Source organism: Aythya ferina (genome assembly GCF_964211825.1).
Source record: "Aythya ferina genome assembly, chromosome: 3".
NCBI lineage: Eukaryota > Metazoa > Chordata > Aves > Anseriformes > Anatidae > Aythya > Aythya ferina.
Genome location: NC_140298.1, coordinates 119,623,527 through 119,639,511, shown reverse-complemented (window position 1 = coordinate 119,639,511; position 15,985 = coordinate 119,623,527). Strand labels below are relative to the sequence as shown.

Below are 15,985 nucleotides of genomic sequence, written 5' to 3'. Positions count from 1 at the left end.
TTCAGCTAAACGTGTAATTCATATAATCACACCGAGAAGGTCCAACAACAAAGTGTTGTTCATGCTGCTATTATCTTATCGCTGTGTAATCCTCTCTGGCTGCTTCTATGCCAGTAAACTAAATGGTGTCACTGGGCATCCCCCCGGCCCTTGGAATGACTGGCACACACTGGCCACGTTCTGGCACACACTGGCCGTGTTCGCAGCTTTAAGCTTTCTGTCTCCCCAGGCAGGGTGGCTGCACTGATTGCTTTTTGGGAGTGATGCTTAGCCTGTGCTAAACACCAAACCATGCAGGGACTAGGAGACTGCTAGCTCGTCTTGACTGCTAGCCAAGGCTGCACCAGGCAGGGGATGTAGCAGACTGGAGGGACTGAGATCCAGCTCTTGTGCCCAGTACTTTGGAAATGATTAGCAGAGATGCAGAGATGCAGTTTCTTTCTCCACAGGCAGTTGCTTCTTGTTCTAAGCACAGGCTTGTTGGCTGAAGGACCGACTGTTTGGAACTGGAATCAGGATAACAGATGCTATAATAATAATAAAGGCACAGCCTCCTTCTTTTGAAAATGGTTTGGTATTACCCTGGTTATCAGGCTTTGCCAAGAAGACATTTTTAAGAAGACTAAAAATAGCTTAGGATTTGAGATTGGAGATACAATTTTGTTGTGATCTTTTGTGTAACGTTTTCTCTCCCATTTTGGGGTAAGCTTCACAACTGCCAGGCTCAGCCACGTCATCTGTGCAGGGACACCTGGCAGAAACCCTTTACAGTGAGCACTCTTGCTGCATTTTTCTGAGTGGAATCATTTTTATGGTCATCTTCTTTCTGAGACGAATCAAGATGAGTCAAGAAGATCAAGGGTGAAGGATGGAAAAAATGAAGTAATCATCGAGGGGGAGGGAACTGCCATCTCACAGAAGGGTCTGAGTCTGACAAAGAGCACAGCATTTCACCCATGACAATTAGTGTAAAAGCGCAGGGACTTCAGATGAGGACGGTATGTGTTGCAGAGGCCAGCGAGGTAGGATGAGAATCAGCAGGACTGGGAACTAGAGGGGGAGATCCTTGCTTTTTGGTAGAGATCCCAGCCTCGATGGAGCTGTTGATCCTGCTCCTGCCTCTCCCTGCTCCACACGACATTCACCAACCCTTGCGTACCAAAACGGTGCTCCTGACTTAGGTCCCCACACACATCGCTCCCCGTTATAGCTGCAGAAATCCTTCATGCCAGTGAATAAACGAGTGATAGGACAGACATGATTCACTGCACAGAAACATGAACTGATGTACAAAAAGAACAACTCTTCTAACCATACATACGCAGTGTCGGGCCCTAAAATAGAAAATAACATTTCGGGAAAGAGTCTCAGAATTTCAGCAGTTCTAGAAAAATGCCTGCTTTTGGTTGAGGCTAAAAAAGTAAATGGAACACGAGGAATTATTAGAAAAAGAACAAAATTTAGAATACCAAAATGCTATACAAATTCACAATGCATCTGCACCCTGATTACCATGTAGTTTTCATTCTCGGTCTCCATAAGCATAGAGCTTTCCTTATGAGCAATGAAAAAAAACAGTAGGGTTATTCCAATTGAAAGAGATGTCTACTAAAGTCATGATTGGCAAGAAGTTGCTGAAAAAACAATAGTTGTTCACTGCCTCTTTCAAATTAAATGGAATCAATTAAAGTTCTAAGGAGCCTGGCTCAAAAAAATATATATATTTTTTACACTGTAATATTTGCCATGAGGCATTTACAGAGTCAATGTACTCATCCTCCAGATTAGGCAATGCAGTGAAGAAAATGCCATTGAGTCTGTGAAATACAAAGGCATCTCCTCCTGCTTGGAAGGTGTCTGAGGCACAAACCTGTGGAGTTCTCCAAGGACACTGCCACGTGCCTACCCTGTTCGTACTCTGTGCTGAACAGAGGCCAAATGCCTCTGATTTGATATGCACATTGTTCTGGTTTCTGCCCTAAGTATGAACAACAGCAAATTAGCAATGGGAGATGGTACAGAGCAACTACTGGTAATGTTTACAGATGACTCAACAAACTGTGGATTGATAAAATAATTATGGACTTGGTCTACAACGTAATTTAATTGTACAATATGTAAATCACAGAATCCCAGCCCCCCAGGCTGGATGGGGGCATCCCTGGGTTCCCTGTCACCCCCTGCCCCAGCAGGGTGCCCAGCCCCTTGTCCTGGGCTCAGGGAGCTCTCCCAGGAGCAGCCTCTGGCCCCTCTTGGGGCACCCCTGGGCCCAGCAGTTCTGTCCCAGGGGCTCCAGGCCCTTCAGCATTTTGGTTTTGGTATTAATCAGTCAATACAAACACAGAAGCATTTGCTGCATCTAAGAGAAAACAACTTAAGTCATGTTTACAGAACCAGGAGCTCATCCTGGAAAGAGCAGTTACGCTGAGAAGAGTTTGGAGGCAACTGTCTAGAAATAACTATAAAGAATTTATGGTAACTAGTGAAAACCTTCTGCTGGTAAGGAAGCAAATATGTTGTTGAATGAGCAAGAGAAAAGCGGTGATCTCTTTAATTTCTAATGTAGCATAAATGCAGGAAGGCGCCTGAAGATCTTTCAGACAAGAACGTACATCTTTGGAAGAAGACATGAAAGCCACATTATAGAATGAAAAGACAGTCTGAAGAGAAATAAATACAAAAAAGGAACACCATCTAATTTGCCTAGCCATGAGAAGGACCTGACTACAGTGTATAGACAGCTATGGGGGAAGACATTTGTCACAGAAAGCAGCTTTTTAACTAGACAATGGCACAGCCAGACCTATTCAAGATCTGTTCCTAACAGAATGCATTCCTAATAAAATCAAAGCCAGGAAACAAGAAGCTGGAATATTTCAGAAACAAAAAGAATACCATATGGAAAGGGGACTTTCTCCTCTCCTCCCCTAAGAACAAGAAAAAGCAAGTTGCAGAGAAAATGACCGTAAAAGAAAAGACAGGAATGTCACTGCCACGTACCGGATTTTGTAGGTGCGGGGTCACTGGCTGCCTTGACAGCCTTCAGGAGGACATGCTGGTTAGACGACACGGGCATGCCTGCTCTGCATTGCTGCTGCTGTTGCTTCTGCTGCTGCTGTTTCAAGGCCTGGGGAAGAGGACAGAAGAACGTGAGCAAATAGATCTTAAAAATATATTCTTAGAAATTATTAATACTCAGTTTAAACAGCTTGTTTTACAGCAAACAATAGCTGGATTCTAACTGTAAGTCCATCAAAAGCTTAAAATGACTTCTGAAATACATTCAGTTTGCAGGGGACACTGATAATGTCTATTTAAATACAGTTCTACAAGTGGAGACATTTCCTACCTTTGCATTTAAAGCAAAAAGCTAATGGTTGCAGAACTTCTTAAGTTGTGTGTTTCGTGAAAAAATGATCTCTAGAGAAGGCAAAGAGAAAGTATTCCAAATCTGGAGTTGGTTCAAGAAGTAATTATATAAATAACTTCAAAGTAAAAGTTCCACAAAGTAATTCATTTCCATCTCCTGGAGAAGCAAGTAGCAACTTACTAAAAACATTCAGCAGAGACGATACCTAGTAAGAAAGACTTTTTTAATTAGGAAAGTAATAAAGAATAGAACACTGACATCCTTTGTTTCAGAAAAGACTGTTAAGGCAACTATAGTTCTGCCTAAAAAACACAAATGACTAAGACAAGGAAGTAAGAAGGCAATTTGGTTAAACTGCAGCTTTCACCCAAACCAAACTGTCTGCTTTCCAAAAATGAACTCAAAACCCAAATAAATTTTGACAGAATAAATTACAACAGATAAAGGATACACCTGAATTTCAAAATAGGAAGTAACAGAAAGTAATATGCTGTTATATATACAAATGAGTGGGACTCAAATAATAATAAAATACAGTCTGAACTAGGAGTCAGAATAAAAATATGCAGGAGTCTGGAGAAGCTGCCCTATGACGAAAACAGAAGGCAGACCTTCAGACACAACTTGAGAAAGACGAACAACAGGATACAAGTTACAAATGTTAGATTTCTGTTTTCCTATTTGTTAAATAGCTCCTATTTATCTGCTTGTACTGTGGGCAAAAAATATTCACTGAATATTAATACAAAATTAATATAATAACTGAAAATAATAATATAATAACTGAAGAGAAAAAAATGAAAATTGCTAAGAGGAAATATCCTCTGCTATCACAATTAATCTCCTGTTACCGAGGTCAAAAGATCTCAAAAAAAAAAAAAGAAAACAAGAGAGAGAGAGACCTGCTATTCGAGAGACCTGGTATTCCTACAAGTAACACAAAAATCTATAAACAAGTTCAAGAAAGCTTTTACAAAATCTTCTCCAATTTGGAGACAAACTCTTTTCTCTTTTGAAGATGAACTGCAGGCAACAGCGACTGCCAGGAAAATATTAAGAGTATGAAGACCGCTAGTATGCTTCAGTGTTTGTGTGAATCCCATACTTCTACTACACAAATCACTTCAAATATTTAAGATTTCGTATGTTCAGTTCACCTCCTATTCTGTACGCTATTTGACTGCTGCCTTTTCCTTAGCTTAGGTAAAACAATTCTGCTTCTGTTCATTGTCACCCCACAGCTCTCGCTTGTGCAGTGTCTCAGGTACCCACGCCAGTGGTGGAAGAGAAGGAAACAATTATCCATTAGACATCTCTTTTTAAACTCCTCATCAACTTCACACTTATGTTCTGTTAGAATCATCTCTGTTTCTTTATAAATCTTTACATATTGAGTCCTGCCCTAATCACAGAATAATTCAGGGCTTGTTGTGACAAGGCTGGCTCCATCAATAACCTCCTCAGAAGTACTCGCAGGGGGCAGATGGAGCTTGCTGTCTGGTTTTCCCCTCAGCCTCCTCTTCTCTGGGCTGAAGGAGCCCCATTGCCACAGCCTCCCTCACAGGGCAAGTGCTCCAGCACTATCCCATGGCCTCCCCTAAACGTGCTCCAGTTCAATGTTGGCTTCTGTTGGCCCCAAAACAGGACGCAGCATTTTAGAAGAGGTCGAATAATGAGTGATAATAATGATAATAATCAGCAGATAATCATCACTCCCCTCCACCTCCTGTTTGTAATAGCCCAAAAAGCTGCCAGGGCACGCTGCAAGCTTCACCTACAGCTTGTGTCTACCAAGACCGTGAGCTCTTTTTCGGCAGAGCTGCTCTTGGTGCTATGGCAAGGAGTTAGCCTGCCCCTTACTAGTCTGAGTCCTCGCTAAATTTCATGAAGTTCCTTTCAGCCCGTTCCTCCAGCTTGTCCGGGCCCTGCTGAACAGCAGCCATGCCCCTGAGTGCATCACCAGTGTCCTCTGCATCCCGTCTCCTGCAGGACACTGAGTAAAGATATTTAACAGGAAAGGTGCCAGGATAAAACCACGATGAGTTCCAACTTGTAGCCAGCCTCAAAGCTGAGTATAAACATACACCATCACCCTCTGAACCTGCAGATCCTGCATGGTTTAAACCAAGTAGTAGTCTTGCCACTTAGGCTGTAGCATCTAATTTGGACATATGGATGGTGTGGAACAGCCCAAGAGAAGCCTTGATATAGGCAAGATATATAAAACCTACAGCTCTCCCCAGCCCCAACCTGCACCACACAAATACTCCCCCTGTGCCCATGCACAGGGGCTCGTTACTGTTTTGTTTGCCTTCAAGTTGCCCTTCTGGCTGTGGTCCCAAGAAGTCTGTGCTGTGCTGCTCCCTTCTTCACGCAAAAGGCAACAAAGACTTCACCTACCGAGAGCTTTTGTAGGGTACAGCCCACCCCGGTCCCTGACCTTACTCCTTCTGTGGGTGCATGGCAACAACAGATAAAAAAATGGATAAAGACGACAGCCAACAGTATAAACCTCATCAGAACAGAGGTTGTGACTCCTAGTCTCCAAAACCCCGATGATATCTGAATTCTGATGCCTTTGGGACAGCTGCTCAAGCTAGGTAAGGAGAGGAGACGGGGTCAGTGGATTGGAGAGGACCAGAGGAAAGAATTAGGGTGGTTCCTGCCTTTTCCATCAAAGGGTCAGAAATCACCAGTCTTTCTGGATCCAGACTCTACATTTCAGAATCTCAGTGACTTTTTTCCCGTATCAGCAAACTATCCCTGTAACCAAGGAGCTTTTCCCCATGCCTGTTTCATCATTCTAGCAGGATGAGCACTGACATGCCTCTGTCACTTTGGATTCAGATCCTGCAAACCTCTAACTCCGGATTCTTCACAAAGACTGGAAGGAACACGTGGCTTGTGCTGAACACAGCCATCTGCTCCCTTACTGCGCTGCGTGGTGTCGGCACACCACTGTACGCCATGCTATTTACATGTATTTTACAGTTTTATCTCTGATTTGCTTATGAACTAATTCCTGTTTCTTCTTTCTTAAAGGACCTGATACTTACCGTCTATATAGCAGCAGCATGGTGCTCAAGGGTTAAATGTCCTCACTTGCAAATCTGCTCTCTTCCCTCCAGTGATAATTACTTAGTGCTTAAGACAGGAGCGCTGAATCCAGCCAGCTGTCTCCTCCAGTGCACACTAGCAAATAAGCCGGGTGTAATTAAAAATGAGAAAGCTTTCCTTAAGATACTGAGTGAAACAAGAATTATGTTTTTCCTACTACTCTACTCATAACACTTCTGTCTCCTTCCTGCTATCAACATTTACTCATTCTGTTGTTTTTTAGGACTTTTCCTGCCCACAGGAGCAATCCAATTTAGGAAGAGGTGGAGGGTGTGATATTTGGTCAAAATGGCAGAATTCCACTGGAACCAAAATTAAGCAATGGATCGGGCATGCAATGATCTTCATTTGACCCAAAGCCAGAGCAAACTTTAGGCAGGTAAGTTAGAATGTCTGAATGGTTACAGACCATTCAGCAACACCTCTGTGCCCTAAAGATAAGTTACCCGTATGCCCAGAAGATAAGTTACCACGATGCTACAACTTGATGCTGTACTCTGGGACAGAAGAGTTGAGGGAGAAGAGCTGCTGTGATGTTAGATGACAACCATCAGGAACTGCTTTTGGACCTACAGACAGCTGCAGAACTGTGAAGTACAATCAGGTATGCTATGCTACGCTATGCAGACACAATTTGTTTCCCCATTTCTCTTTCTGGGTTTCTGATTTTTTTTTCTCCAGGCCAATGAGATTCTGAACAGCGAAACGGAGAACGCTGTCTGAAGATTGGAACTCACAGGTTCTGACATATTTTGCTACATACAGAGACAGAGCTGGAACAAGGATGCTCAGGATGTACACATCTTGGAATATGAAAGCTGGGGAGTGGAGGAGGGAGAGAGCAGAGGCAGAGAGGAGCAAATGTAAAGGTGAGGAAGGCTGGTGGTAACAGGGGCAGAAGGAATTCGGACACAGAAAGTGGAAAACTCTGAGTCACGTAATGACAGGCTGGGAGGAGAGGAGAAAAGTAGATGGAGTAGATGGAGTTTGGAAATAGGGGTCCACAGAACAGGGAAAATGAAGAGGAACTGCTGAACACAACGGTGGAAAAAGGACTGTTCATAACAAACCCTACATGAGTTTGATCACTCTCTTAAAAGAGAAAGGACTTTGTGGATGTTGGAGACAAATGACAGCCAGCCAGGCTTAAAGAGGGATGAGGAAGGGATGGCAAAGAGTATAGCTGATATCATGCTGAATCAGTGAGAAGCAACATTCTGAGGATTCAAATGAATGTAGAAGCTTGACTTAACTTCAGAAAATCTGCCTGAAGTGACAACACAATCTCACGCCTTTAATTCACCTAGCAGCAGCAAGCGATGCCATAGTAACATTGCTGCCTCTGCTGAGAAAGAGCAAAGTGGAAAATGAAAGAGAAAAGATTCCCTTAAGCAGGCATCTCATTTTGACATCAGCCTAACTCGCTGGAAACAAAGCTCCAGTCTATTCAGTTTCCTTATCTTGTCATGTAATATCCTCCTCAACAATATGCCCTAATTAGATCCTTCTCTCTCACTGCAAATCCTTTTCCAAACACTGCAGGCATCTCTGACAGCTGAATACCACTCTGAGCGTTGTTTCCCAGCTGGCAAATTCAAGAAAGCAGGCTGGGCTGGTAGAGGTAAATCCTCTCCGGAACACATCCTGATTTCATCAGGCTGTGACAAGCTTCCGTAATCCCTCGACTAGCACCTCCTCTGCAACTTGATTCATAACTCCTTACAGATTTTACTCGACTAAGGAGTAAATCTAACCCTGTTAAAGCATTTCCTTTCTAAGGCTCATGGAAAACTAAACCATGCAGCTGGGGAAACACCTGCAAATAAGAAACTCAGGGGACTAATTCATCTTGCATTTTTCATTAAAAGAAACAGATCATTTGAGGTACAAACACTTACCCATTCCATCCTGAGTGCCTGCAATAAACACTACCTACAGAACAGTCATTCCCCAAGCGTGGAAAATAACCAGTCCTCCTCTTTCTCTCCTAATGCCCAGCAGAAGTGCAGTGCAAACTCAGTGTGCAATCCTTCCCCTTCATCCCTCAATGAATACACACTTTGCCCACAGAATTCCTTGGAAGGGGAAGTACGCCCCTAATTAGGGGATGAAGTCAGAGGACTTAATTCTTTTCTCAAAAAGATGTTCCATTTTCTAAAACAGGCTGTCGAAAGCTAAGGACACTCAACAAAAGGTTGGGTGAAAATAAACAGCGTCTTCTATCCATTATTTAAAATAACAATGACAAAATTTCCAGCTGTTTTTTTAGGGAAAAGGCAAAGCACTAAATAGCACAGTATTTTCAATCTCCTTTAGGAGAGAGGGATGTTTTAACAAAGCCCTGTTTACTACGAGACAGGCAGGAAATCCTGACTTACTTCCTCGCAGAGTGCAGTTCCACTCAGATGATTTACCAGAGAAATAAAATTACTGCAACAATCCCTAAACTAGGTTCCAGACCGTGCTGCTTACCTGTTTGAGTGCCTTCTTGCTGTGCTTCTGGGACGAGGAGATGACTTTGCCTGTTTGGATGGAAGGTGATGGGCAGCTGGACTGGGGGGAGGACGTCTGTGACAGCCTAGATGACACTGCAAGAAAAAAGTACGTATGAGCACACCGGACAGCCCAACCTTTATACGTTTGCCTGCAGCACATTAGCCAGTCCTCACCATTTCAGACCATCTCACGAGGCTCATGAAAATTGCACCTCTAGCAAGTGTGACTTGTGTAACAGAAGAATCATTTCTGTTTCCTAGTCCTGTATCCACAAGGCAGCTGTTTTCCTCAGAAAGCCAACAGCAATTCCTACGGCTGACTTCAGACCTTTCGCCTCTCGTCCATTTCTTTTTCATGATTTTAATCACGCAAATAGCTGCTATCAAACAACACTGCAGCCTGAAAAGGCTTCAGCTTCACACAGGTTTAGCTACCTGAAGTCCAAATAAAAATACAGACACAGGTAATGGTTATCTTCATCCGGAATGACCCGTGGTCAGGTACCTGCCTGCCTGGTGGCATTTCTGACCAGATTAACTCCACACCGCATGTAGGAGTGGGAAGATAAATGACATGGAAACAAAGTGGAACGTGACTATCACTCGCTTCTTCTTAAGAAAGAAATATGGGAATATACTGGATATGCCAGCACATGAACAAATATGCTCACTGAACGAGCCTAGAGAGAGTGCAAAAAATCTACTCCTCGCCATGTGGAGTCCTAAATCAAGGCTGCGAGTTTCCCATGATTTGGGTTTCCGTATCATCCCTTACAACCAAGAAACCAGGGATAGGAATCAGATCACAGCTGGCTGTGTGGCTATGTTATACCTCTTTGGCACAGGATACTGAAAATAGTCTGTTCTGGCAGCTACCCTGATGGGTACGTGGCCAGCCAGGGAAGCCCTTTGGTGTCAGGAGGAAATCCTTCCCTCTGAGGGCAGCGAGGCCCTGAACAGGCGGCCCCAAGGAGCTGGGGGTGCCCCATCCCTGGCAGTGCCCAAGGCCAGAATCACGGTGTTCCCTCTCTTGCCTTGGCAAACTTGTACTGTAGTGGCCAGCAGCCAGGTTAACCTCCCACGTGTGTGTACATAACAAGGCAGGCACCCAGCGTGCTATGGCCAGTGAACAGTTTCGCTGCTGAGGCTGAAAGAGTGCAATAAAAAAGACCAAAAAAGCAAAATGCCCTGAGTTGGAATGCCTCACATTGCATGACGGCCGTAACAAAGCAGACACCACCCGTGTCAGCAAGAATATCAGTGAGATAACGGCTGCACCTGCAATGAACCCCAAAGCCATGAGACTGACAGGGTGTGGGAGCAGCAGGTTAAAAATGCAGCGTAAGTTAGCAAATTCGGGGTCTGTGTATGTATCTACACATAAATTAGTACAGATCATCATGCCAGCTGGAAGATCAAGGGAAAAAAACTAAGTGCAAAAGAATGTCTGATCCCAGAGACAAGCGTGACCCCAATCATAAGGGATAATAAATAGCTCCCCGTTAACTGCTTGACCTACTGCTTCCTGAAGCAATTAGATGCAGCCTGCATAGGCTAAACTAGGATCCTTTCCTAGCAGAAGGGAGGTGAGAGATAATAGCAACAGCTCTTCATTAACGAAAGGTGTGTTGTGGTTCTGTTCAGTATCCACGGGAAAGGGAAGGTGCTGAATGGTGCACTGACAGCAAGCACCAGAGAGCAATTTCAATAAAAGGCACAAAATTAGTAACAGCAAATTATACAAAGCAAAATTCGCATGTGTGGCATAGGAATGAAATGTCAACAGCAAGTTTCCTAGAAGGAACATGCAATGGAGATGAGGCTGTATCAGGCTGAAATGCCATTAAAAACAACTCCTAGGCTATTGCACATAGTAAGAAACCAGTAATTTAAGTCACTGATGAGATTGCCATATCCATGTGGATAGGTGTATATAATAAAGGTGACACAGCTGAACAGCAAGCATAATTACCACTTAAATAGGGGAAAGAAAAAAAAAGCTGTAGTAGCAAGCCCTGGAAAGCGAAGGTTATATCTCTACTTTAAAACAGCAGAAAGAAAGTTCCAGAGACACGCTGCCTCTACTGCCTTTGTGAACTCATATTTGTCTCTCAGTCTGGTTGAAATCAGAGTTCAAGAAGAAAAAAAAAAGGTGTTGGAAAGACCACAGCCTGGTAACACCTGGAGAGAGTTCATGAGAACATAAACTCGCAGGAATTCTTTTAATGCATCAATAAGGAGTAATGGGGAAAAAAGCGAGGTTGTTGCCGAGAGTCTCTCAGACTTCCAGAGATGTTCACCACGCCCCCTGAAAAAGGTTTCTAAAAATTGTTTGGCACTTGTTTAAAAAACACAGAATTGGCCTTACTCTGATGCTGGATAGAAGGAAAGAACGGAGTCCAACGTTAATCAGGCGAGGAATTAACAAATGTTCTGCAAGGTCACGTGCTGAGTAGGGCGCGTTTCAGTGCTTAGGGGTAGACTGCAAGGAAGTACATTTTCGGAGGAAAACAAACAAGCTACACAAAGAACCTGTAGTAATCCAAATGAACCCTGTCAGCTCAGGAGAGATGGCTGACAGGTATTTGAAAATGACCTGCAAGGTGATGCAACGAGTAAGGATGGAGAGATGAAGTGTCTGCAGTTCTCACAGCTGTTTATGCTGGCTGTCTCATCTGCATGCTGTATCACCAATCACATAACATCAAAAAAAAAGGTATTACAGAGTTTGACAGGCTTCAGGAAAGTAAAGAAAATGGTTAAGGACATGAAAAAACCTAGGAACACTGAGATTTGCTGTTACTCTGCAGGAAGGGCTGGGACTGGAACATGCAGAACCAAGTTATGCAGCTTCACGTCCACGGGCAGCTCCCAGCTCCCAAATCCCAGCTCCCAACTCCTGGCTCCCAGTTCCCATTTCCAGCTCCCAGTTCCCAAATCCCAGCTCCCATTTCCCAGCTCCCAGACCACCGGCGTTTGTTGCTGTTACACACGAGGAAAACCCAAGTGCGGATCAACATTTGCACCCCGTGCACCGAAACAGACTGGCTGCTGCTGGTTCTGAGACACGTGAACAGAACAGAAACCACATCCTCTTTGAAGCCTGGCCCTGCAGAAACCTGAGGTTCTGCGCGGAGCAGATGCATGAAGCCAAGCGGGCTACTTTTCCCCGGTCTCGTGTCCTGTTCACGTTTTAATTTTCACGCTGCCTTGTAACCACGAAAGCAACCTTCCGAAGCCAGCAGTGGTGGCGCGGGCTGCGATCCCCGCCTGGGAGGAGGACTCACCCCTGGAGCTGACCCAAAAAGCCGTGCTCTGAGGTTCTGCGCATCCTCTGAACGCCCCGGGTGCTACCACGGGCGCGGAGCTCCGGCCGACAGCTGCGACCACGGCAGATTCGGGGGAACAAAGAGGAGAACTCGGCAAAGCCGAGCGAGTCACAGCTGCCTGAGCTCAGCTGCGGGCCCCAAAGCAAAGGGGGGTGGACGAGGGGATAAACCCGGCAGAATACACCCCTGGGCCCTTGGGCCCGAAGCTCTCAGAAAGTTTACAGCCTCTTAAGAACTCAGCATGCAGCCAAGTGGAGGTGTAACGCAAGGACGTGCACGTACAGAGAAATGCTCTGACTCCCCCCAAGGACAGGGCTCGACAAGCTGAGCTTGTTTCCTTTAGATTTAAAAAGGACTTAAGTGAAGTGCGCTCTCTCTTCACTTCAAGCTCTCTTAATTGGAAAAATATGCGGAGCTGAGCTGATGCCTCTTGATGCCCTTAAATCCTAAGAGCACTTCTGGGGGGGAAGCTGCAGAACTAATTGCAGAATGGAAAGCAGCACCTGGGAAAGCACTGAACCCTGCAAGACACCCATTTAAAACACTCGATGAGTTGCTTTGCACAGCTTTTCCTTCATCAGCTGAAGATTAGGGAAGACTGTGGGACAGCACCTGGCAGAAAAGAGTTTTAGTCGATTTTGCACATTAGAAACAGTGAACACAACCTTCTTGTCCCAAAGAGGCGTGACAGAAGGGATGGAGATGTCACCCGGATAACAGGAGACAAGGACAGAAACACGGCTGCAGGGCAGTGCCAAAAAACCCTCAAGTATCCGAAAGTGCTGGCCTGGAGAAGCAGTTAAACCTAAGCACGCATAGCCAGGACAGCTCCAACACTAATAGCTCCGCACGCTCAGCCCCGGGTTCTTAGCCAGCTGCTTCATTCACAAGGGTTTATTACTTCCCGCTGGTGGTTTGGCTGGGAGAGGGGAGTGCCAGGTGAAATTTTAACAGCTCTCTTAGATTAAAGTAGATGAGACGAAGTGGAACATGTGTCAGCCAAAGCTCACGAAAGCCAATTTTAGATAAACTAAGAATGGACCCAGTGTAGTCCCGTGTCCCAGCTGCTAGAAAAAATGCTGCAGAAGGTACATCTGCAGTCAATTACGGCTGCAAAACGTGGGACAGAGGCTCCGTTACACTTCAGTCTTCTTAATGTAGTTGACACAAAAGTATTTCTTCTGAGAAACTAAATTGCAATAGATTTAATTGTGTTAAGGGACAAATTTTCACTCTGGCAAAATCCGATGACATTTTACAAGGTGTCAGGTTCCTTTAAGGTTTGCAAACCCTAAGGTAGTGGTCAGTCTATTCTCTTACGGATGTTTACAAACTGTGCTAACAGCAATGGGGAGATACAGTAAGATTTATTTAACAGCAATTTATTGAGGAAGAAAACAAATAATTAATACTCTTGGAAAAACTGCAGTAAAATACTGCCAATTTGGGGATGTAAAGAAAGGCCAGTCCCTCCTAACATAAACAGCAGGACAGGTATGGTTTCATCAAGATGCTGCCTCGTGTCGTTGCTTTGTAGAGTGCTGTTCAGACACCTGTAAGGCCCTGTGCTTGAGCCCCCGTGCTGAAGGAAGGCACTGGCTCACTACAGCTCAGACAAAGCAAACGGGGGATTTTCCAGCATTCACAAAGGCAATGGGGAGCACCACCATCCTTCTGACCCTCCAGGACTTCAACCACGCTGTGCACGCTCTGCTGTCCCTGCCCAAAGCTGCTTTTTGCCCAGTACCTGACACCAAACACCACGCAGCCGGACTCGTAACTCGCATCTGGTGCTGGGTATTTACCACATAAGACTGAAAAATAGGGAAAAGTGGAGATGCCTGAATTATTTTTACCTTTTTTTTTCGTTTCCTTTTTCTTGGACATCTCATCTTAGTCTGGTTACTCTAGGGTGTGAAGTTAGAGGGATATTTGCCTGTGTGGAATAACAGGATCACAGAACCACGGAATGGTTTGGGATGGAAATCCTACCGCATACATCTGCTCATTAGTTTAAAGGAACACTTAACAGTAATACTGCAGCTAAGGTTTGTCCTTCACAAACAGCACCAGATAAACAATGAGAAAACACATGGATGTGGCCGATCCCACTCTGTGCGAGCAAGATGAACAGCCTGACCACAATGTGCCTTAAAGCTCAGTATTTCTGGAACTCAGCTATACGGACCTTAGCTCGTTCAGCCACTAATTTACTGTTTGATTTATTGCCTCACCCTCCCCTGTCGCTGCAGAACTGGGCTGTTGAGAGCACGGCGGCTTAACCAATGCAGGAAACCACCTGGAGGAGCACTGAGCTGGAGAGCAGGGACCAGGAACGCAGAGGGAGAGCTTGCAGGGTCACACTGGGGGTGATGGCAGAAGTCACGCTTTTTTGGCAGGCACTCGGGTAATTCCAAAATCAGGATCAAGAGTAAGATTTTCTTAAACTGATGTTGCAGAAATGACCGGCTGCCTGCCTCAGAAGAGAGCAGTGGGAACTGCTGAAGAAAGCGAGCCTGAAGAATGACCTTGCATCATACAGCAGTTTTATTTCAGTGACTCCAGAAGAAAATTATTCTTAGAGCAGTCAGCTCAAGGTCAGCCTCGGGTGTTCACTTTACCAAATATTGGCATATGGATACCTTAAGTGCAAACCATTTAACAGCACAAAAGGAAGCAAAACTACTAAAACTGCACTGGAAATAAAGGAAAAACTGCAGTCGCTGGAAGAGTTTGAGAGGTAAAATACTCTCAGCTCAGAAGAAAGAAAGATCTAACAGATTGATAAACTTTGATCCCGACCAAGAGTTTTTTACATGAGCTAGGAAGACAACGAAAACAAATCCAGCCAAGTATTCCTAGTGCAAAATGAGTGCAAGGACCCTGGATCTTGATACCACAACGGGCTCCGTGATGAAAGCAGGGGTGCAGCCTCCTGACCTGTGCTCATCACTGCAGACTGTGGGGTTTCACTGGGTGTCTCATCCTCCAGCTTTTAAAGATCAGAGCTAATTATCGTTTCAAATATACCATGCCGTAAAAGAAACTCTCATCTTTGGTAAGTGGGATCAAACTATTTTGGAGCAGTGAAACCGTTCTGCTAAATTTAAACTCAGAGCATTGGATAAAAACTCTGGATAAAAAACAGAGAGCCTTCTGCTGGATAACTGCTCTGCCTACCTGCACCACAGAAACCAATGCCTTAGGAACGGGTCACACAGCCCGGTAACCCATTCAGAGCACCACAGAATGGCTTGGGTTGGAAGGGACCTTAAAGATCAACTCCAACCCCATTCCACCCACCAGGAACCTGAAACCTGTAACCTGCTGCCAGGGTAAATTTGGTTTACTGCATGGCACAGAAGAAGAACTCTTCTGGATGGTCTGCAGGCATGAGACACTTACCCTACCTTTAACAGGACCCAAGTGCAGCGTGGTCCAGGCTCAGTAGGAGAAGCAGCCCTACCCAGGCAGCAGCACCAGCCCTACGCCTGCTCTCCTTGCTGCAAGACTCGGGGAGCGCCACGTGGGCGCACGGACGAGGGACTCACCTCTGCTTCCCGGCTGCAGCTCGGACGCAGGGACTCTACTGGGGCTTTGTCTCTGCTTTTGTTTGGGCTTGGGGGAGTATAACGTGAAAAGAATTAAAATAGTAGGTCCAGAGTTCCTGCTCA

At 45.0% G+C, this 15,985-nt stretch overlaps 1 protein-coding gene across 4 annotated transcripts in view; it reads right to left on the bottom strand.

Moving 5' to 3' along the window:
- The window catches only part of ASXL2 (ASXL transcriptional regulator 2), a 98,958-nt gene that overhangs the window by 20,649 nt on the left and 62,324 nt on the right, over positions 1-15,985 (bottom strand). For 3 of the 4 annotated variants that reach the window (XM_084514032.1, XM_084514033.1, XM_084514034.1), the window contains 2 exons: positions 8,960-9,075; positions 3,001-3,127 (listed from right to left, as the gene is read on the bottom strand). In XM_084514032.1, coding sequence (XP_084370158.1) covers positions 3,001-3,127; positions 8,960-9,075 — 243 coding nt within the window. Of the gene's footprint in view, positions 1-3,000; positions 3,128-8,959; positions 9,076-12,269; positions 12,401-15,985 lie in introns of those variants that run through there. The other variant, XM_084514035.1, reaches the window with a different exon arrangement.